The following is a 24,844-nucleotide window of genomic DNA, read 5'->3' as shown; positions in this document are numbered from 1 at the left end:
CACTCTTTCTGACTTAAATCCTTACCTTTCTCCTGTAAAGGTGCAGTATTATGTTCTTTTCAAGGCACATAGTGTGATTTCATAGCATAATCAAGTAACTATGTTCCATTGAGTTATAAAAATGCTGCATAGATCAAATATGAAATTTTACTTCCTGATTTAACACCTTGAAATTGGGCCTCTGTCTCTTCAGGAAATCATCACAACATTTCTCCTCTATTAACTTTTTAACAACTTCTAAAGCTGCGGGGGAAGGCTGCTCTGTGAGTTGGAAGCCTGGAAACTGCAACTCTGAGGAGGAGCTGTGCCTTGAAGGCGGAGCTTGGTCCAACCAGGTGTTTTGGACAGCTGACTAATTGCCATGGGAGATGAAAGGATTTCTCAAACCTGTATGACAGAATCAAGACAAAACTGCAGGTACGTTTTTGATATTGGAATAACATCAGAACATGAAATAAAGCTCAAAAAGTTAGATTTTACATGACACTGCCTCTTTAAGTCCTTCCTTCTGCCCTACCTTCGTATTTTTCTTCTTCTGTTTTCCTTGAGTTTTTCCTTGTGTCTGACTTTAGGTTCTTATCTTGTCTGTTTCTTAATTGTCTTTCCTTCCCTTTGTCTTTTGTCTATCTTTGCTTTCAAATATTTGTTTTTGTGTCTGCCCTCATCCATTCCTTGCCTTCTTCTTTTCTGTCTTCCATTCCGTCTTCTTCATGTTTGCCCTTCTGCGTCCTTTTTTATGCATCCCTCCTTTGGCCTGTTTCCTAATTTTATTTCCGGTCTTTTCTTTCTTCTGTTTTTTCATGCCCTTGATTCTTTCTATCTTTCTGTATGTCCCTTTTTCCTCACCATCTTTTATATCATTTCTTCTTCATACTTTCATATTGTGCGTTTAAACAGTCTAAGTATGGAAATGCCTTGGTCTTTTGCGTGAAAAATCTGCTCAGACCATGTAGAGGACCAGTGCAGAAATTACCAGGGGTTATGTTTTTTTTTCTAATTTATTTATTTTAATCCGCAGGAGTCCCATGCCAACGTTGGGTCGTCAAAAAACAAAAATAAGCTAATATCTGTGCAGTGCATGCCTAATTTGCAGATGAAGCATCAAATTAAAATGTCAGGAGGCTGGTTGGAGGAGCCGTAGCAGTGGAGTCTTAGTGTTTAAATTTATGTCTGAGATTATACCATTTTCAAGGAAGGTGCAATTTGTGCAGCGGCATTACCGGAGCAACACCATGTTATTAGTTTCAACAATTTTCAGTCGTGTTAATGCCATAAAGGAAGGAAGGAAGGCAGGAAGGAAGACTCTATGCCACCTAGCGGGATGTGAATAACCCATATATCTCGCCACCAATTAGTATTAGGCTGTACTGTAAAGTGACAGGAAACTAATTCATAAATACTGTAGTGACATGAAAGAGGAGGGAAGCCTTCCACGGAAGAAAAATAAACTGTCAGTCTTGCAGAGATAGGAGAACATCAACGCAGCCATTCCAATTACTTCAAGGTTAACTATGAAACACTAATAACTTCAGGGAGCTGAAGAAACAAAACACTGTTAGCTAATAACATAAGCAAGTCATTTAGACTGATTGATGCAACATATTAGCTTGCCCTCCCTTTTCCCTCATTCTCTTTCTATATCTCTCTCCTCCTAATTTGCTCTTTCATATACCAGAGCTGTGCCTCCTATTGGCAGCCCCATCTCCATGGCGGCCGTGCGCTGACACAATAAGACGCTCCCCTTGCTCAGCTGTAAACCACAATCAACTGGTGAGCGACTGGCAAAGATTTATCATCATCAGCTGCAGAACTCGAGCTCTCCTAACGTGTGAGCTGGCACACTCTGCAGATAGAGACAGAACTGCAGGCACCGAGTGCCATTACTGTGCGAGACAGAGGTCAACCTCTCTGGCGCTGACGTGGAGTAGCAGCCGTCAGTAGAGCTGCGCCAAGTTTGTATTAGGTTCTAAGCAGACTTTGATAAGGGACTTCAATTCCAGTGTACATTGTTTGTTAAATATCAGCAGTAAGTAGATTTTGAAGAAAATACTTTTCCTGACTCAACTAGCCGGTTCGTATTTCTCCAAAATATAAAGTACTCAAGTTAAGCTTGATTTTGTATATGGGCTTCTTTAAAAACACAAGACTAAAAGGCAGGCAGCAAAGAATGTAATCAAGAAACAAAGTAATGGAGGTAGGGCACAAGGACAAACCCAAGGACAAAAGAACAGGGGAGAAGGAAGTAGACAAGGAAGAAAAGAGGAAATGAAAGAACTGCGAGAAAGATGGAGAAGAGATGTCAGAAAGGACATGAGAAAAAAGGAAAGGAGTGAAGAAAACAAAGACGGAAGTACATGGATTCAGAAGAGGTAGGAAGCAAAGAAAGAAACAATGAAGGACATTTTCCTTCTGTAATGAACAACAGAAGAAAAGAAAGTAGAAATGACACAAGAAAGAAAAGTAGGACACTGGAAATGAGGGACAGAAGAAAAGAAAGACATGAGACAGTGTGGACGGCATTGTGAAGGAAAAGAAGGAAAGAAGCAAGTAAGAAAGAAATGAAGAATAGATTGAAGGACATAGGAACAGAAGAAGGAAGGCAAGACAGAGACATTGAATGAAGTCTGGAAATATAAATATTTCCCACACTATTTTTTTCTCTCCATACTTATCAAGACCTGGTAAATAGTGAAATCAAATCCTGTAATTTTTCAGACTGCATAGGAATTCTTGTATGATTACATAACAATAATTACCTTGGTACATTGCCATAAACTAATTTACAAAGTCTTGAAGCCTGCAACAGATTAAATATTCTATTGTGTGTGTCAAAGCCCTAAGAGCTTTATTTATTTATTGTTATTGCTTTTATCACAGAAGTAACATGGTGTGTTTCCTACGTGGTCATGCTATGATATTTGCTTGTTAAAAGTTGAATAATAATAGCTCATTTTGAAAACAAGCCCAGTGGAGATTTGAGCTCATGTTCTATTTTATCATGAAAATACTCTTCTAGGAGTGCTAATTAGGTCCCCCTTCATTTCCATTGAAGTTAAGGCGAGAATCTCAGCTTATTTCCATTCAATGTGTGTGTGTGTGTGTGTGTGTGTCTGTGGGTCTTATTCTTGGGTCTATTTGAGGTAAAGATGAAACAGCTGTATGTGGAGTTCATGACGTTGTGGATTACTCGCAGATGTGCTTCAGCTGAAAATGAACACTCGAACGATCTGATTGCTGAAACCTCTTCAGCACATACTCGTCTTTTGTTTGTTCATCAGCCTTGAATGTCGCACATCCTTAGCACTGCAGATGATGCCACATCAGAGAGATTTAAGACATTTAAAAATCCCCTAAAAAATAACAATGAAATTACGAAAAAAGTCACATAAACAGGAGGACAGCAGCGGTTTTGGGCGAACTTGTCACTAAAAGCCTGAGCCGAACAAAGACAGCCCACATCTCAAATGGCAACAAAAATTGAGACTACTGACATATTATTTCCACTCTGCATGATGTTGCTGTTGAACACGAGCTTCCTGTGAGACTTCACTGAAAGTCCATTAAAAAGTGAGGTTTTGTAAAAGCACAGCAAGAGCTCATGAATAAAGCTGCCCTCCTTTTTGCAGAGAAAGATCTGTGGGTTCCTGTGAATCAGTCACAACAGCACGCAGTAAATAAAAAAATCTATTTATTTTATTATATGATAGCTTTCATCTCAGTCAGATTGCTGTATTTAAAAACGGTGGCATACAAGTGCAAATGATGTTTGAACTGGTCTGTAATATTTAATAATTCCACAGCTTGTTGTTTCCCCCTAGTGGTGCAAAACCTTCAACATGAGCATTACATCGCTGAGAATACTGCAGTGACTGCAGGTTACTTTTTTTTCTGTCACTTTGGTGCATTTTTCAGGTCAGAACTGAAATTCTGAAAATTACTTGTTCAGTCTTCAGATCGTTGTGTCAACTGCACATCAAAAAAGCAGTTTCTAATTCACATTTCTGATGCTTTTGTACATCCATCCAAGTGAGTATGTAAAATTCTCTGCTTATTCCTACATTTTCAATTGCTTCTGTCATGTTTGTCAGAGCATACTGCATGGGTCTCTGCTGAATAATCTTAACCTCATGCTGTATACGTCTTAGCATGCAAGATGCTGGAACAAGTTGTCATATGTCAAACATATTTCTTTATCTTTTCGTTACATTTCCACTTTTTTTCTAAATCTGTTGTAAATTGTTATATTGCTCCCAAGTGAATCCTACGTTTCTCCAACAAAGATGAAGCATTGAACAAGTGATTACCCAGTTTTCTGAAATACCTCAAAGATGCATTTTACATAATATCATTTTGCAAGTATAAAGTATATATAGCCAGAACACAACGCAACGTTATGTAAAATTAAAATCTTTATTAATTACTTGAAGTGTTGCAAACAAAAGTGCTAAAATAGTTGTCAAAATGTGTCCATCAAATTTTTTGAAAAGTTTCTGAAAATGTCTCTCAAATTGAACACTTACCTCTCACTTGAACCTCAGTTCATAGTGAAAAATGGACAGTTTTTACAGCTTTACTCAGGATGTCTCTTGTTTATTATAAATATATATGTACTTTGCTTTTTCACAATGCAAATTAGACAATTGAGAAAACTGTAAATAATTAATAAAGTATTGATTCTAGAGGAGCTTTGTATTCTCCATGTTTCAAATATGTATAAATTCTGAAAAAGTCACAAAAAATAAAGTAGTGATATAAAAGTATGAACGTTTAAACAATCCTTCCATAATATCTGACAATAGTTATTATTTCTTTTATCTCTGTCCCATGACAATGAGAGCAAAGCAAAACAGAAACTAAATAAAATCAATCAGTTCAATACATAGGTCTACATGAAATCACTTTCTTCTATATTTTTAGTTTTGACAAACACGTGGGCTTCCCCACAAGCAGAGGCCAACTGCAGCTCTTCAAATGTTACAAATGTTTTAGCATCAGTTCTTGCACAAACAGCCCCCTAGGCAAGCCCTAGCCTCCTTCTGTTACCCCACACACAACCAAACACAGACTTACTCCCATGACAAACCCTATTCGACAAGAAAACAGCAGCAGCAACAGCAAACAAACCCAAAACTTATTTTGTAAATCATCAGAAACCATAAGAACTACAGGACAGATCAATAGACAATAGATCAACACCCAGATAGATAGATAGATAGATAGATAGATAGATAGATAGATAGATAGATAGATAGATAGATAGATAGATAGATAGATAGATAGATAGATAGATAGATAGATAGATAGATAGATAGATAGATAGATAGATAGATAGATAGATAGATAGATAGATAGATAGATAGATAGATAGATAGATAGATAGATAGATAGATAGATAGATAGATAGATAGATAGATAGATAGATAGATAGATAGATAGATAGATAGATAGATAGATAGATAGATAGATAGATAGATAGATAGATAGATAGATAGATAGATAGATAGCAAAATGCTGTGCAGATTCCTTAAAAAAACAATGAAGTGCAACATGTGCACTGGTCACAAAGCCCAGGGGTCTTATTTATGAAGCTGGTACAAAACAAGTCCTAAAAACAGGTATGTAAAAACATACTTCCCTTCCCTCACAAAGGTTGTGATCTATAATAAACCAGCTTTATCCCTCACACCAACTCTGACCCATGCATATTGTGTACGCTTGTTTTGGAGACAGAGGGAAATGGTGACAAAAATGGTGGGTTGGGGAATTAAAGCTGAACTGCATCACAATTCCCTTAGAAATTATGGAACTTCAGTCATAGATCAACTTTATCATAACCATCCAAAAATGGGGTGTGATATATGCTTCCACTGCTGAGCCATAACTACAAGAGGATTTAGCCAAAGGGGTTAATTTCAAGCTGTAGTTTACAAGCAAACAGATGAAAATTTATATTTTCATCTATTCTTTTAAGTCTCTGTTCCATATTTTAACTGTAAAACAGCTTGCCCAAAACCTACGGAGGCTGCAGTAAAATAAAAGCAGCCTCCTGTGATCACAATCTGAGTACCTGTCATGTCTAATCCAGAGGACAGGGAGTATATAGTTGCTTCAGAAAATCTCATTGCCTAGGATATGCAGCCAGTGATAGGGGACATCAAGTCAAAACACAGGAGACAAGATCATCCAGGCGTGATGGGATTGTACTTTTCCAGGAAAAGGGTTTTGGCCTTATGCAGGACTTTATGCTAATAATATATAGCAGTAGTCACTGACTCGCTGAAGGAATGGAGAGTGTTGTGCAACACAAATAATTACACACATAAGGTGCTAAACAGTAAAACATCTTTTAACAAAGCTTCAAGGCAGATAAATTGCCACAAGAAATTTGAATAACTGAGGTACTCAAATCATTAATTGAATTGTTACAGCCCTAAAAGACCTAAAGTCATGCTTACTATTTGGAATATCAATAAATGCCCTGGCAATATTTCTACTATACTGAATCGGACCTAGTCCATTCAGTAAATTAGGAAAATGTTCAATTATTCATTGTAAAACATTGCTGTTTCAGGACTGTTTTTCTGCACTTTTCTCTTTTGTCCTCATCAAGGCGGTGTTGCATCCCTCTACACCAGCCTTAGTATTAGTGAAGCATCTCCTTCAGGTGGATAGATCAAGGGAAGTGAAAGTCTATCCAATTGAACAGATACATTTGAAGATGTAAAACATGGATCAATGATCTTTAACATTGGTTAGTCTGTCATATATTGCAACCAAGCCGGTATTGGTATTGTGCTGATGATTGTGGTTCAAAATATTGGGAAGCTCTAATACTGTTGTAGAGTGTTTTGTGTTGAGATTATGTAGGTTTTGCAGAAACGTGAGTATGTTGACAATAAAGATTGGAATGAAGTGTCTCCTTACACTGCTTCACGTTTGGAATAGGAACAGCCAGCATTTGCTGGTCATCATAACTTTCTTCACTCTTTGATTATCTAACCATCTTAAGTTTAAGTTTTTACTATAGTTTTTTACACTTTTAGAGCAAAAAGTGTTTTTTCTATTAAAGTAGTAAGGCCTTCAGTTAGAGGAGAGGGTTATCTCTATCATGTCCCATTTGGACTGTGGTTCTGATCCATCACTAAAAACAATGTTCTTTTAAAACAACTTCTATTCATAGAGTGAAAGTAAGATTCTCAGATTAGAATATAAATATTGAATTATTTTTCTTGAATGATTCAAGAGATCTCAAAACAATGGAGATTTCTGTTGATTTGTGATGTTTTGAAAATTGCACATCATCCAAGGTTGAGGAAATATGCTTCCCTTTGCTCTGCTGTTGAAAGGTAGATGAGGAATGATTGACACCACTCTCGTGTTTGCCTGTTTAATGTAGCACTCTAGCCAGCAGGCAGTTTTCTTAGGTAAAGTAAATTTGTTTGGAAGTGAGGAACAGCCTCAGAAAAACTCTACAGATTGGCTTGATCCATGTTCAGACTACACAAATGCAGGCAGAATAATTCACAAAATAACAAACATGCATGTTTCAAAAGATGACACAGTCTTTTTACTCTTTAATGTCTGTGGTGGACTTCCTTTAGGTTGGTGCTGGTAAAGGATTAGGCTTCAAATCCAAAGTGATGTCTATAAGCTCCTTTGAATTCCCACATCCTTAAGAATATGATAAAACAACAGAAGACTGAAATAAAACACCAGATGTGGGACATGTTCCCTCTGTGGCATACTGTATTCACAGAAGAAAATTACAGTGGGATGACAGAAACCTTCTGATAACATCCTATGATTAAGTGAAAATTGTTGCTTTTGCCCGTGTAAAAACCCACACTGTGTCTCTCAAGTTTAAACCAGCAGACACCACCGGCACGAGCAAACTCGTTCTCTTCAAACCTAGGAATAATGACACAGCTGACATCTTAATGGTAAATGAGCATAAACAAAGCCTCGGCTTCAAGACAAACTGTCAAGTAAAAAACAAATGCTGCTATTCTTCAGCGCAAGTCCCACAATCCAACGCATCCAAAAGTCAATATTCACACTTGGCAGCTCAGACAAAGATGAAGATGAGGTGCGAGAAGTACAAAACATGGTGCAGTCTGGAGCGGGCCTGAAGCGCCACATGCCATCGATTCAGAGAGGCTCCGTCTTTTACATGCGGGAGAGTTTGTTCCAAAGCTGATATGCTAAAAGGCCATAACAACGTAATCGCAGTCGTATATTTTGCTATTTTTCAAAAATCAACTTAACAACACAGGTGCAGAAGAGACGCAGAAGGCAGATCTGACTCATTCATTAATGGAGTAGCTATGAAGATGAGAAGCAGTTCTATGGAGACATGGAAAAGCAATTATACACCTTGGATGTTTTAATATGTTATGTACAGTATGTACTTCTACAAATGTTAATATGTGTATATTTAGCTACATATTTTGTGGAAATGTTTTGCGATAGATTAATACAGTTATTTGTCAGCATTTATTTTAAAAAACAATAACTTTTTTAAAACTTTTTTTTCTTTTCAAAATAAAAATATGAGTTGTAATGCAACCCTTAGGTCCAATTACCTAACTGGCCGACTTTTGTGGCATGTCCTCGCAGCACTGCACATCTAGAAACTTAATGTTTTGACTATTCTTCTTTTCAATATAGAATAGATAATTCAAACTGTATGGAGCGCTTCCATTAAAATTAGTTTGTAAGTTTTATCACAGCTTCTCAGTTTGTTTGTGTCTACACTTGACTGAGCCATTGAAACATCTAAATATGCTTTGATCTTAATCAGTGTAACTCTGGCAACTCCACACGTGAAGATTGCTTTTAATCAAGTCTACACATGCCCTGTATATGGCCCGAACCACGTTCCCTTTCACTCTAACCAGCTTTCCAGTCTCTTCCAAAGAAAAACATCCCCTAACCATTATGCTACCAGCTTTGCTTACGTACAGGTATAAAAGTAAAGGAGACAAATATCCACAAAATGCTTCACTTTTTAAGATTTGTATCATGAATTCATGCACCCATTTCTTTCCGACTCACAATTTTAAAATCCGTATACTTTCCAGGCACACTCAAACATCTATGTTACCCTCCGTTGTTATAAAAATTCTATACGTATAAAACATGGCATTTGACTTGGTGATATGATGCCTTGAAATATGCCTCAGTCTCTGTAAGAAGCTCCTACTTTTCTCATTTAGCATGTCACCACAACAATGTTCCTCCATTATGTCATTTGCAACCCATAGAAGTGTTGAACTGAGAAATTGTTTGTATTATAAGCTCAGAAGATGCTCAGTTCCAACAGGTATTTATCGACTGCTGCTGCTGCCGCTAGTCTGGTGGAGCAGAGTGCGGAAGGCGTCAAGGAGGGGTGCTCTGTGAGGAGACCGTAACTCCAAGGAGAAGCTTTGGGGAAAAAAGTGGCACTTTGTGAGAGCAAGTGTTTAGGCACCCCAACATTGCTGCCAGGGGAGATTCAAGGATTCCTCAAACATGCATGAAAAAATTAGAGCAACACTCCATGCGTGTTTTTGATGAGGGAATAACACTATAACATGACATAAAGCTTAAAAAAAAAGTCAACTTCACGTAATACAGCCTGTTAAAATACATTGAAGTTTGTGGTTGTAACATGATCAACTCTGAAAAAGTTCATAGGGCTTTAACAATTTTACTATACACTGTAAGCCGAGGAGGTTTGAAATGTTTTGTGATATCTGCTTCTGGACACTGATAGAAAGTCAATTTAAAAATAAAGCAGACACACATTTCACCCCAAACTGTGCAAATGAATATACCTCGTGGCATAAATTGTCAGGTCAGTGCACAACTTGTTTGACCTACAAGAAGAATATAAAGCAATGACAGAGGGAGCCATATTGTATTGATTGATAAATGCATTTTCCCTCTGTGTACAATTGGCTATCTGTCAGGGCCGTGAACATCACCAGGAGCACAAATATGACCTTCTTCCTTATTGCTTGTCTTTTTGTACTTCATGGCCTTGAATCCTCAAGTTAATATCTTAGCAATTTTCAAAACTGTGGCGACTCTGACGAATGGAAGCTCTGAATACTGAAAGAGTGGTCAGGACAGCTTAGATATGGAATTAGTTTTATTCATGAGGAACATTGTAATATGTGAGAACTCTGTTTGGTGCTGCACGGTTATGTAAAAGGTGTCTAATCCACTCCATTCCAGCTTTTATCACAGCTATCAAAAAGCTTAAAAAAAGCAAGTATTTATGATCATGCAAATGAGGGCAGCTCTCAGCCCACGTTTTGTTCAGGGGAACAAAAAACCCTGAAAAAAATAAAAATGGTTCTGCTTTCTATCTGAATCCACTAATATCCCCCTTTTTCCAAAGATTTAGAATCTATTAATTTCCCCATGAAGACTCTTCTTTACCTGACTGTTTAGTAATTTGTAACAGCTTTCTTCTCTTGTCCTTTTTCTTCTCATGAATCAAGCACTCATTTAAAATGACTTTGAAAATAATGAGGACAGAACAATGCAATGACAAGGTTGTTTACGAACAGATGATTTTCTTCAGGTATTTAACAGTGTTTGAAATGCATATCTCAAATTTTGAAAATGTTGATAAAAGCAATATTAAAGCAAGCTTGTCTGTTTGAAGTTGTTGGTGAAGAAACACAAGCTTCCCCATGGGCATGGTCCTTTGATTGAGAGATACTGTATGTTTAATTGATCTTTTTCTTGCTTAATTTATTTTCTAAACCTTCAGGGTTTTTTTTCCAAACTGAGTGTCCTAAATTTGCAGCTATATGCTGGCACTGTTCATATGCAATATAGAAAAGTATGGAATTCAATTTAGGTGTTTCTCTGATCTGGTTAGATCCGTCCTTCTAGCCAGCCAGCCTCTGTTTTTTTTGTTGTTGTTTTTTTGCAGGTTCTGTATTTACACTCATACATGTATTTTAAAAGTATTTTAAACTCTAGACATTTGTGTAGGACTAAGTATAGTGTTTTGACATGAGAAATGCCCCAGAACCCTTTATTCTGTGTTTGAAAGGGAAAACAAAAACAACACCAGCTTTTCAACTAAAAAAATAACAGCAATGTTCTTTAAATCTGTACCTCTACAAACAACCAGTGTCCAGAATCCAGGGTGTTACTTGCCAGCAGGGTTGAATATAGATTTTCAAACTCATCTGCGTCTCGTCGATAAATCATTTAGGACCAGGAATAGTTTTCACTTGCCCTGCATGTTCACAGTTTGAATTAAACCAGCAAACAGTAACCAACTCTGGAAAAGCTTATAGTAAAAGCACAGCAAGCAGGTGTCTTGTAAGTGTCAGAGGATTCAAAGAGTTGCATAAAAAATTACATTTCACTTTGTACATTGGTAGTTTTTTTTTTTTTTCATTTTCACAGCAAAGGCAGAGGAATTCATTAAAAGGCTCACCCCTCATAGCAACATCTGACAGGCAGGAATTTGTCAGACAGCCTAATACATGGTGCTGTGTTGTGTATAGTGATGGAAATTATTTTTAAAGAACAGGCGTTGAATTGACAGCACCCCAGTAAGATTTTTTTTTTTTTTGTCGGTATAATGCTTTATACCTTACTTTTCCTCAGGAGCACCAGATCCTTTTTTTTTGCTCATTTGCATGCCAGAAACCAAACGAAGCAACCTTGGAGTCTTCAAAGCAGGTCTCCCAGGTAATGGAGGGGAGCATAGGATTGCACATCTGATCAGCTCTGACTGGAGTTTTCATCATGTAGATCTAAAACTGGAGGAGGAGTTTTGCATGTTTACACAAAATTAAAAGCAGGGGAGGGATTCTCATCTTTTATTCTAATGTTCCTTAATTAAATGATTCTTTGTTACGCTTCATTAATTTCAATCACATTGTTGTATTAAAAAAAAAAAAAAAAAAAAATTGCTGTTTGGCATTTTGTATTAATTCAGAAATTTTATTTGACAAAAAAGAACAGAAACACAGCAGTAGACACCACAGGAAACAATATACTGAAACTCAAATAATGAAAGACAAATACACCAAGGTGCACCAACCAATCTTCCAAAGAGCGGAAGTGGACAATTTTTCCTTGATTGGCTATGACCAGTGATTAGCAAGTTAAATACTGAAAAAATATTTGTTTTTCCCTCTTCATTAAATAAATCAATACAATGAGGTCTGACCATTTTTGGTCTATAACCCTCAAATCAGCATTTGCTCGGAGAAATTAGGTAAAGTTTAGGTACGTATGCATTGATACATAAATTGTGGTAAGCTAGTAAAGCCTTAACTTCCTGTGTGATTTATAAACAAACAAAAATGTGCAGCACATTTTTTCTTCTATATGTAATAATTATTAGGGAAAAAAATGACCTGTCAAAGTTAAAACAGGCAATTCACAGACACGCAATAATAAGTATCAGCCAGGAAAAGCTTGATTCGTCCATATCCAATAAACATTCTCCCACATTTTCCTCATGAACAAATATGTACACTTGTTAATTAAGAATATGATACAAACTTCTACACATGTACATCCACAATGTGCGGCTAAATAATATTACCTGCACATTTTATTAAAAGATAGTTGCAACTTCAGATTCTGTAGCCACTGTTACAATGTTGGGAGTCTCCTGGTGGACCGTGGCCTGTCCTGCATCAGTTTCATGAAGCTGCTGGGGGAAGTAGGAAGGAAGAGTCCCAGATCTGGAAAATGTCTGCATGTTGCTTCTTGGTTTTGGCTGGTTTGTGTTGTATCCACAGTCCTTCCTAATGCTGTGAGGATTGCTGAAAACAGGCATGGGGGAGAAGCCTATTGCGTAGGCATTTTCTCTAGAGTTCCTGTAGCTCCTCTGTGGTATCACACAGTAGGCACTTTGGCAGTCTCTAGATAAGCTGCTACTAGTACCTGAAGCAAAGTAAGACAAACAAAACTGCAGATTAGATACAGTAAGTGTTGATGTTATATAACCAGTTTTAATGTTAATCTGTTAAAATTTTTTATTTAAATGCAGTCTTGCAAAGTTTGGGAAATATTTAAAGCTGCTTTTGTTACTATCCAGGTCTGAATAAGTAAAACGAAAACTGAGTGTGGACAGAATGTTAACAATTATTGCCATTAATAACTATTCATATTTTCAAAAAGTTATAAACCTTTGGTTCAAAAAATAAGGTTATTTCATTGATTTATATTTAAATTATACTTCTTACCTTGGTTTTTTTACATCAAAAATGTAGACTTCAATATTTTGCTTTTAAGTACAAGACACTTCAATTATGCAGGTAACAATACTTCTGAGTCTTTTCTTAAAACCTCAAACACATCAAGGTTACAATCACAAACCTTAATGTATTTTACTGTGGTTTTATGTGACAAGTTAATGCAAACTGTCATGTAACTGGGAAGTGGAAGATAATGATTTCATTTTTCAAGTTTGTAAAAAGAATTTGTAAATAAATATCTGAAAAGTTAGCTTTGGAATTCCGCAAGACCTTCTTGCAGCAAGAAGGTCTTGGGTTCTTTCTGCATTGAGTTTGCATGTTCTCCCTGTGCACAAGGGTGTTCTTGCCAGGTACTCTTGCTTCCTCTCACAGTGGAAAAACATGACTATCAAGCTAAATGGTCTCAGAAAATGTTAATTAGTTGTAAATATGTAAGTGGTTGATTGTCCTGCATTTCTCTATGTTGCCCTACGATGGACAGGTAACCTGTTCTAAGTGTACCCTGCCTTTCGCCCATGAATCGCTAGAGTTAGGCACCGGCCACCCATTGCAAGGATATAGCCATTAGATGGATGGATGATATTAGATTAAAGACTAAACAAATATCCGCACTACTCTTTGAAGATTTGCAAATCAAACTCTTAGCATGTGTCATTTGTCTCGCACTAATGCACACAACTGTGCCTTGGTTTCACACAAAATCTCAATAAAAATCTTGAATATTGTTGGAAATTCTAATAGAGGTACGACAGATATGAACATTTTCCCAAGGCCTGTAAATGACTGTTAATGCCATTTTAAATCAAGGCAATAAGCAGAACCTGTGGTTCTTAAACTTAACATGCAAAAGACAAAATAATAGTAGAAAGTCTGATCTGTGATGCCATTGTGTAAACCACGCATGTAATACAAAAATAATTATTATGTATCATCATTTTAGTTGTTATTACATGAACTAGAAAGGTACACTTCAAAGAAACTTTTGAAACATTTTTAAATTTGATGTGTAAAAATTTTGAAATGAAATGATTATGAATAATTAGGCTCCCTGGAATGTTTAAAACTTACTTTTCAGTCTGGGTTGGAAGGTGCTGAAGTTCTTCTTGCCGCCATCTCCACTGACGTCTGAGTCGCTGTCATTGAAGTCACTGTCCCCTTTACCGCTGTCCTTCACGCTCAGCTGGTCATTGTTGCTGAGGCCGCTGCAGTCAACAAAATACAGTATGAGCCACAACCACACCACATTAGCTTGACTATTGATGTGTTTTCATATGCAAAAACTAGATCTTTGCTGCCCATCTAACCTCAATCTGCACACATGCCACAATCAATAAAGTGCATGCATGGGTGAAAGGCAAAGCATGCTTTCTTTTCATTCAAGTTTTACTGCTATGCAATAAACGAGAAAGGAAATTTCTCATTTTTTCAGTTAACTTACCTCACTTGCAAGCAGTATCTGTCACCTTGCCACACAGACGTTGGCTGAAAATGCTTGGAGGGCAGGAAGATCTAAGAGAGCAAACAGAGTGACAGTAGAGCGCTTAGTTTCCATTTCTGGCACATAGATCAAGGCAACATCACGAAGCTAAAAAGATGAAAAATGCTGAAAAATAAAACACTGGATGACTCACCTTCGATTCTGAGTCTCTGCTCCTCTCCTCGTAGAGGCAGGAATCATCCAGAGACAAAGACGTCCTCTCATGGAAGAACCCCTGCTGGCCCGTGTAAATGTTTGGTTCTGCAGAGCTGAGCATGGAATGGGGCCTGCCGTCAAACAGGCCCTGGCACACCTCTCTCTTTCTGCCACGGCTTCTTCTTCCCCCACGGCTCAGTTTGCACGTGAGGGCGACGGCCACAATTGCAATTAGCAGGAAGGCACAACCCCCACTGAGCACAATGATGATGATTAGTGAGCCATCGAACGAGGAGCCTTCTTCCTCACTTGACTGTAGGACAATGACAACCTGGTCTTCAGGGGGTTCTGTATCTGAAACCACAAACCTAATAGTGGCACTGCTAGACAGAGGGGCCCTTCCATTGTCACTGACTGTGATTTTAATTTCCAACACGTCCCCTATTTCGGCTGTGAGCCACTGCTTCAAAGCAATCTCTCCAGTGTTTTTGTTCATGGTAAACAGCTTTGGATCACCTTCCAGAATTTGGTGGGAGAGCTCGCCATTCACCCCCTCATCCGCATCTTCTGCTACTACCTGAAGGGCAAGATAGCCTGCGGGGGCATTGTAGGGAAGAGGGATATCAGCAGAGTTATTCAGCAGGACAGGGAAGGTGAAATATGGATAGTTGTCATTCTGATCCACGACTCTGATCCGGATCATTGAGGTGCTGGACAGAGAGGGGGAGCCTCTGTCCTCTGCTTGGATGACCACCTCAATCTGTTGGAGCGTCTCATAATCAAAAGACCTCAAAGTGTACAAGGACCCTGAGATTGAGTCTACAGAAACATAGGTGGACACTGGAGATCCTCCCGGTATTTCTGAATCTAAGAGTTTGTAGGAAACTTTTGCGTTCTTTCCCATGTCAGGATCTCGAGCAACAACGGTAGTAATGTATGAGCCAGGAATGTTGTTCTCCAAAACTGAAACTTCATACACAGACTTACTGAAAAGAGGGGGGTTGTCATTCTCATCTGTTACACTGATTGTGTACTGCCTGGCCGTCTTAAACGGGGCAGTCCCCAGGTCCTCTGCCACTACAGTCAAGTTGTATTCTTGGATCTTCTCTCTGTCCAGAGTACCGGTGGTAACGATCATGAACGTCTCCCCGTAAGCCTGCTGCAGGGTGAAATGCTCGTGCCCGAGCAGGTTGACGCGCACGTATCCGTTGGAGCCCGAGTCTCTGTCCGAGGTGCTGATCAGCGCAACGAAGCTCTCCGCTGCCGCAGCCTCGGTGATGTAGGCCACCGAGTCGCTACTGGAGGTCATCGGCTTGATGATGATCTCCGGGGCGTTATCGTTCACGTCCACTATCTCGATTACGACCGTGCAGGTGGACGGGACGGAGTTCTCGCCCTGATCCGAGGCTCTGATGATCAGCTCGTATGACTTCCTTTTCTCGAAATCAACCAGCGCCTTCAGGGTCACATCCCCGGAGTAAGGGTCGATGTGGAAAGTTTGAGCCGCTTCGGATGACAGCTCATCCGGGAACGCATACACGACTTCCCCGTTGATGCCCTGGTCCGGATCGAAGGCGTGCACTTTCAGTACTCGGTGACCTACCGGGGAGTCTTCCTCCAACTCAACTTTCAGGGAGCTGTGCGCAAAAGCCGGGCTGTTGTCATTAAAGTCCAACACTTTGATGTTCACAGTCATAGATCCCGACTTTGGAGGCGCTCCTCCATCAGACGCAGTCACCTGTACAGTGTAAGAGTCCTCCACTTCTCTGTCCAGCTCACTCACCAGAACCAGCTCGGCAAACTTCACTCCGTCCTCCAATTCGCGCACTTCCACAGCAAAGTGTCTGCAGGGGGAGATGTTGTAGCTCTGGATGTAGTTATCACCCACATCCTCGTCGAGAGCGATCTGGAGCGGGAACCTGGAGTCCAGGGGGACGTTTTCAACTATCTCTAGTTTCGTTTCGTTGAGTGGGAAGTACGGAGAGTGGTCGTTGATGTCCTTCACCTCGATCTCCACGTGGATGAGCTGAAACTTCTCCCTGGAGTGGGCCACGATGTTGAAGGTGATGAAGCAGCGAGGGGATCTGGGGCAGAGCTGCTCCCGATCGATCACATCTGCGACCGTCAGGAGTCCGTCACTTTCCCGCATGTGAATAACTGAGGTGTTGCTCTCCTGCATGAAGCGGAAAGATGTGTCATGGGCATCAGACGGATCAATCTTTAAATCTTGGGATAAATTCCCTATTTCCGTCCCGGGTGCGTCCTCTTCATAGGTAAAGTACCTAGTAGTTGTGCAGTGCACAGTGCACAGATACACAGAGAAAAGTGTCAAGGCAAGCCCCACAGATGCAGCTTTGCAAAACGCCATGCTGAGTGTCCCCCCCAAAAAAAGTATTCAGATGATGCAAGTCGGGAGCTACTTCTCCTGCCTGAGTCCAACTCCGAGTTACCAGACCGACTTTAAGCCCCACTGTATGCAAATTGCCCGCCCAGTCGACCAATGGCCTTCCAGCTTCCAGTGGGGCACCAAAAGGAAAGGTTTGGCGCTGCACCAATTTGTAGCTTATTGTTTTGGGTGCAAACGGCTCATTAGATAAACTGATTGTAGAGCTTTTAATCGGGCAGACACCAGCTTTCTTAAATTAATCTGCACGTGACAATTAATTAACTAACTAAATTACTTGGAGGGGACAGGATAATAGGAACACACGCCTCCGGAGGAGGGTACAGGTCTACCTGTTAATAGCTTTAGAAAGGATTTACTGGGTGAGTTTCACCCAGAGAGAGAAGCAAGCAGACACATGGCAGCGTTATTAGAAGTGCTCCAAAAGTTAAGAAGGGCACACGGCTGTGGAAAGCATCAGGAGAATGATTGGCGCTGTGCGCAGAAGTTCAAAAGTCCTGAAGGCAAAAAGAAGAAGAAGAAAAAAGTAAAAAATGAGATATTCAAAGAAAGTCATGCTATGCATGTACCACCAATGGAATGCAGATAGAATGTTAAAATTAAACTAAAGGTAAGGTTTTGATTGGGAAGAATACATCTGAATCATTTTCCTTTGAGTACTGCATTCCTGAAATCTTTTTTTTTTTTTTTAGTTTGTATTCATAAGCAGCACTGTTAGGTAATTTTTCAGCACTTTTGTAGCTCTTGAGTGGGTGAAAAATGGCTTGTGAAAACTTATGGCTTGTAAAATATCAATTTTAAGTGCAAAACTGTCAGACAACAGCAGTGCGATAGGGACAATAAATATAAAACAGACAATTTCATGAAATCTAAGTGTAATGCGACATAAAATTTAAATATGTCACCATTGGCAATTCAAGCATATATCATATAGTACTCCAGGCATGTTGTTTCTACTGCCTCTCCATGCACAAGCAAAGGAATAGCAACTCCACCAGCAAAAATAATGTCTGAAAGATAGATAGAAAGAGAGAGAGAGAGAGAGAGAGAGAGAGAGTCAATCCAGTTATTTCCTGACCATTTTTAATAATTGGGATTTTGAACTATTTAAATGCAATCCAGACTCCTTCACAGACATCAAAATAAATCTTTGATTCGACAAAAAGCCATAAGACCCAAGTTAGACACCAACTTCAGCGCCATCAGGAAGGTGTTACTGTACAGTAGTATTTTCAGTGGTACAAGACGTTTGTTGCAGAAGCAAAATTCTACACTCAAAGTGATGAAGGAAAATTATTTAAAAAAAAGAAAAAGAAAAAAGTCTAACATTATTGGATCATCTACAAAAATGTTTCTGTTTCCCCGAATTAAACTTTAAATACCAGCGCCTCAAATATGAAGGAGAATCCAGTTGTCATTGTTATTTTAAAAGTTTTGAGTTTGAAACTTAAAAATGAGGAACATTAAAAAGAAGCTTAAAATAGTAAACAAGAAAATGACATATGTATAAACTGAATGTTGTAAACTCTAAGTAATCTATGTTAGTAATCTACATTTTGTAATATGGCACAGCATATTGTTGCTGTAGATATCGATATGACAGTATTCATAAATTAGAGGTTCTCTCTAATTTAACAACATAAAGATATGCTATAGAAAATGTAAGTTAACACAGACTAGAATTGTATGTGAATTTAATTGGCCCTATTTATTTGACACTACAACAATATATCAGGTGTTTACTCTAAGAATTGTTTTTATTATACACCAATAACAGGCTTAGGAAAAAAAAAAGCGAAGACAAGAGTATCAGGGGATTTTATGATCTGTGGCACATAATATTGTTAAGAGATTTAGAGAATCCTCTCCACAATGCGAACAAGGCTGAAAACCAATACAGAACGGCAGTGATCCTCAGGCCCTCGGGCTGAACAACATCACAAACAGGCATGTTTCTGCACAGAAACACTTCTGGTTGTCAAAAAGATATCATGTGTAATATCCTAAAATATATCTCCCTTTTTTCAGGACTGAATCATTTAAAAAATGTTCCAATGTGAAGTGGATAAAAAATGTGGATGCTGGACAAATAAACGTTTTTGGATATAGTTCAAATAATCTCTTGAGCCCTCAATCGAACAGGGAATGGTTGGTTTGTTATCGACATGAAACACAAAAACCAACACATGAAATGCTAATATTAGGCTGCATTATCTTTATTGTTTAATTCTTTTTTCAGTGAGTGAAGTTTGACAAACTAGCATATAAACGTTTCAGAGAATCATGCTAGAGAGACGGAAAGCAGGCTTATATAAAAAGATTCAATTCAAAGGCATTAAGAAAGAGCACATTTTGAGTAAAATTACAATATGGAATGAAACAGATGTTAAAATATGGGAAAGAACTTGCAGAATCACACCATCTAAAGCAAAGACATTCCACTGACTGTAAAAAACAGTGGAAGTTTCCAAAAGAGCAGTTCTTACAAGGCCCTTAAAAAGTATGAATAGAGTGAAGTGAGTTAAGTGTCTGAAGGCTGATGGTATTTCAAAACCTATTTCTATAACGTGGTACTGAAAATGAAAGAAAGAAGAGCAGTTTCACCAATTAATGTTCCTTATAAAGTTAACCATTTCATCCAAAATGTGTCAGTAATTCCCAACATTCGAAGTTTTTGACTTGATCCTAGAAGAACATATTCAGTATTAAGGAGCATAACTGTGTGGTAAAGCAGTATGCACAAAAGAGTGGCTATGGTGTGTTATGAAATTTAGATATGCTACAAAAGAGCACCCACATAAAACTGAGGAAAGTGCTGTGATAGAGCTCAGTTGTGAGTCTGTCTCTTTACCAAATCCTGCTGCTAGAAGTAGCTCTATTTTATGTACAGAGGAAGCAACAAATTTGATGGCACCCATGGGGAAGATGTGTGAAAGGCTTTTAAGTAAATTAATCTGTAATTGCAGTAGCATAAACTCACACTAAAATATGTTATTACCCTTTCTGTCAATGAACCGCACAGCTCATTGTGCCAAGACAACAACACTTTTCCTATAGCCTCTCATGAGGTTGGGGCAAACAGAAAGAGAGAGAGAGAGAGATGTTTTCATTAGATTTTCAATAAGACTTTGATCTGGGGACTAAGATGGCCATGGGAAAAAATGTGGTTGGTTAACTTTTTCTATATTTCTATAGTGATGTGTTTTGTAAGCTTTATCTTGTTGAAAGACTCAATGATGACTAACTTTGGATTTTCTGCTCCACCATATATTTATGTAAAAATGTTTTTCAATGACCTTCAAGGTTCCCGAGGCATTTGTAAGAGAAACAGACCCAGAAGCATCACGTTTACTTAGCCTACAGGGCAACGTACCAGAATTCAACATTGAGGCTGCACATCTCATTCACAAGTGTGGCAATGTTAGGTCTAGATATAGACCTGACTTGGACATAATATATTTATTTTAAGTTTAGAGACAGCTATATTGCTTTATCTAAACTTGGTTTATGAAAGAGGTAGAGTTAAACATTCAGAAGGACGACAAGAAAGTTGTGAATCATGCACAAATGCCCAGAAGAATAAACTAAAACTCCAAGACAGTTTTATTTGATTCAATATGAATGAATTCTACATCTTTTTTTTCAGTTTTCATATTTCTGTGTGGAAAAAAAGACAGTATTGTTCTTTATTTTAGAGCCAGAAATTCAGTTGAAAAGAATAAGAAAGACTAGATATTTACATATTTGTAATAATTGCAAAATGAAAAAACACACACAAATTAATTTAAAATATTCAAATAGGAGATGCAGTGTCACGGTAACAAGAGATGTCCCGAGTTCAAGACACTCTATTTTCATAAACTCTCTTTTCATAAACATAGATCAATAGGAAATGATACACATTTTGACTTCTAATAAAAAGAATTTAAGCACCAAAAATACTTAAAAACATTTTTAAAAAATATATTTTCATTCCAATTTTTTTTTTTTTTTTGCTGAGTGGACACGAGGTTCTTTTCCACATATTCATCCTTGGCTTCATGCCAGACACAACTGAGTTTTTTACCAAACACTCAACTGGACAAAGCACACAGTTCCAGTTAAAATCCCAGTAGAGTCTATTAAACTGTAAGAGTTCATGTTTTTGATGGTTGTACAGTAAAAAATCTTTTGCCTAACATGACTCCCAAACAACAGTGTCATATTCAAATATCATATATTGGTTGTCATGGAGACATAGTGACCACAATAAGCCACTCATTGCTACAGTTTTCTTCAATTGAGCTTTGGAGATTTTTTTGTACCCTTCTTAACTTCTAATTAACTGTAAAGAGATCTATGTCCAGTACATAGCCCTAAAAGAAATGGGTCTTTATGTCATGCCATATTCATAGCACAGAAGACAGAAAATCCTGCATTACTAATTTGGATTTTTAAAAGGATTGTTAGATATTTGTAATCAAAGGTTTGAGTTTTCTACTATTTTGTACTGCTTTTTTTAGACTGCATTTTAACAATGATAAATATTATCATAACTGTTTCTGTACATATTTCCAAACAAGTTGTTCATTTGCACATCATCCCAGCTCTTTCTATTTTTCGTTTTGAGGATTACAAATTTACCATAAACAACATAAATATTTATTTCCAATCAGTATTTTTTTTTCTCAACATCATGTTCATTTCGTCTAAGCATCCCCTGTAAATTCCATGCATAAGGATGAATTATATTATGCATAAATTATAAGCATGAGTCTCTTTTCCTAATGAGCAGCTGCAGACACTGTCTCATCTCAGCAAACAGTGGAGGAGGAATTTTCAGTGCAGTGTAGGTGAGAAAAATTCATGAAGGCAGACAAAAGTGATTTGATTAGTGTTGTGTTTCGGACACCCACAATGTTAATTGCACACAAGATATGATTGTAGCTCTTAGTTAGCTGGAAAACCTGCCAGCCTAATCAAGATCATCTGTGTTGTAATAAAAACCCAGTTGCACTTAATTTACTCCTTTCTGCATAGTTTTGTAACAGCAGCCTTGGAAGTTAAAAGAACGAAGACTTAAATGATTCCCACGTAGATTGCATTCTCACAAACACACACACATCAGAAAGAGCTTTCCTGGAGATAACAAAAGAGCACGAGTCAACCAGACTTTTGTCAACCATATGGCTGATTAGCTTGTGCTGATTAAAAGCCCTTTATGGCTCTTCAAAGAAGCTCTTGACACCTCACAAAAGTTTAGGTTAAGTCTGTCTGAGCCCCCATGTGGGTGCATACAGAAAGGTGTAAAAATGCACACAATGAAGACCTCCAAGCAACCAAAGTCACCCTTAAGCGTTGGGGGTGGTAAGGAGCTCTTCAGTGTCATGTTTAAATGTTAGAAAAGCTAAATTTTCTTGTGTGCTAAATGCAAAAAAATTGATTTTCTATTTCAAATACCAGCGTCTGTTGTTACTGGCAGGACTACGAGGCAGAATTACAGAAAAAAAAACAATAACAAAATGCTCAAACAATGTAGCAGAGCAAGCCAATTTGGAGCTTAAAGCTAAGGCATTTCCATATTGAATTTGGAACAAGCTTCAGTGGGATGGCATAACAGCAGAAGTGGATACTTAGTTTGCTCTCAAGTCTATGAGCACCAATTAAAAAAGTGATTTTCTCATATTACAGTGCCTTGCAACACCCTTGAGCTTTTTCATATATTGTCAAACATCAATATATTGTACTAGGATTTGTTTTGTGACATATCAAAACAAAGTGCATAGTTTTGAAATGAAAAGGAAATGATGCATAGAATTAAAACATTCTGATAAATACAATAAACAAAAAGTGCATTTGTATCCAGTCCCCTAAAAATTATTTGTAGAACCATCATTTCCTGCAATTTCTGCTTGAATTGTTTAAGCTTATGACTTTAATAATTTGCACAAAGAGACTGAAATGTTTCCCAATATTCCTTTCCAACTGTCTTTTCATTGATTCTCAATAAGATTTATATCTGGACTTTGACTGGGCTAATCTAACACATCAATCTGCTTTCTGGCTGTATCTTCAGGGTTGTTGTCCTACTGGAAAGTGAACTTTTGGCCCAGTCTCGAGTCTTTTGCAGCATCTAACAGCATCACAACAGCAATTGTGGAAGAATTTCTTCCACAATTCTTCTGCATTTAGCTCATCCATCTTCTAATCAATTCTGAACTCGTTACCTATGAAGAAGTAGAGCACCAGAGACTGATGCTGCCATCACTGTGTTTCACAAAGAGTATGATGTGTTCAAGGTGATTTGCAGTGTAGAAAATACTTAACAGAGCAGCTTTGTTTACAATTAGATTATATTATACTCTGGCTGACTCTATTTTCTAATAATGCAACTTCTGAAGGCATCTGTTTGACATGGGCCTTATTCAGAGATATCAGAGTAAAAGGGACATTCTTTTGCAAAAACAGGAAAATAAATAAGAAAACATGTACTATTTCTCCCCCACTTCACAATTATAGATGTGCACATAAAATTATAATAATTACTATTACACCTAATGGTAATGTAATGTGACAAAATGTGACATTGTTTTTTAGGAATAAATAACTTTATAAGATTCTGTATATCAAAAAATATCACATCAAACAGCATATGGGACAAAAGCCAAGCTAAGTCCTTAATCTCAGCTGGATGACGTCCTCTTGTGCCATTTAACAGTGTCGCCTTTATCTTTTGGGGTTAAAATTAATGGTGAAACTCAACTTTGCTGTTTTTCTTGGAAATGTTTATTTGTCCTCTGTTCCATTTTTCATATGTTTTTTTTTATTTTTTTATAATCAGGCTCATGCTGAACAGGGACCAGCAGGGGACCAAACATCAGACACATTTTTACTATTCGCAGACACACAAAGCCTTCCCTCAATAGTCCCATGCTGGCTGTGAGTTGAAATCCAAGATTGTATTGCAATGTGGAGTCAGAAGGTGATGCAGAATTATCAGCCAAATTAGTTGTTTGCCAGTAAGAGGATTATACTCAAATCTTATCAACTGTCTCACACTTCCCACTTTGAGTTGCAAAAAGGTTTTAAAGTAACAGCTGGTGGTAAAACACATTTGTCTGGAGCAGACACAGCCAGTTAAAGGAGCAGGGACACAGGTGGATGTGTTCATTAATGGTTTGCATGTGCAACTGAGTTATATGCTTTAATAATAAACTGCATCCAGTCTTGTCTAAAATGTTTTCCCAATCAATACATCACTACAAGGTCAGCAGAGGCCGAGCCACAAACAAAAGCAAGGCTAACACACGAGTGATACTTGTTTGCCACTTAAGTCAGGTGATTAATGCAGATCACGGCCTGATTAAGACGTGTGTGGTGGCAGTAAGAGCCTTACAGCAGATTAATGGGCTTGGCCATCTGTTCTCTCACAGTGGGGATTTTAATTAATGTTAAGAATATTGTTAATCTTGCCTCAGCCGTCAGCATCACAGTAATCAATACGGTGTTCAGAAATCAGCCAGGTTTTGTCCAGGCCTTTAACGTCAGCTCCAAAGCCATTTGGAAACTATGTCTCCTCTCCTCAACAGGTAGGCAGACAGCAAT

The 24,844-nt window shown here is 38.1% G+C and overlaps 1 protein-coding gene across 1 annotated transcript; it reads right to left on the bottom strand.

Annotated features, from left to right (window-relative positions):
- Positions 1–11,961: 11,961 nt before the first annotated feature.
- Positions 11,962–17,266, bottom strand: LOC102223110 (protocadherin-8-like). The gene is made up of 4 exons (XM_005799385.2): positions 14,855–17,266; positions 14,662–14,732; positions 14,292–14,425; positions 11,962–12,909 (listed from the first exon to the last, which is right to left on the bottom strand). The coding sequence occupies exons 1-4, from the start codon at positions 17,222–17,224 to the stop codon at positions 12,578–12,580; spliced, it is 2,907 nt and encodes a 968-aa protein (XP_005799442.1). The 5' UTR covers positions 17,225–17,266; the 3' UTR covers positions 11,962–12,577.
- Between the last annotated feature and the right edge of the window lie 7,578 nt (positions 17,267–24,844).

This window comes from Xiphophorus maculatus, chromosome 7 (genome assembly GCF_002775205.1).
Source record: "Xiphophorus maculatus strain JP 163 A chromosome 7, X_maculatus-5.0-male, whole genome shotgun sequence".
Lineage (NCBI taxonomy): Eukaryota > Metazoa > Chordata > Actinopteri > Cyprinodontiformes > Poeciliidae > Xiphophorus > Xiphophorus maculatus.
This window is presented reverse-complemented; position numbering and strand designations above follow the sequence as displayed.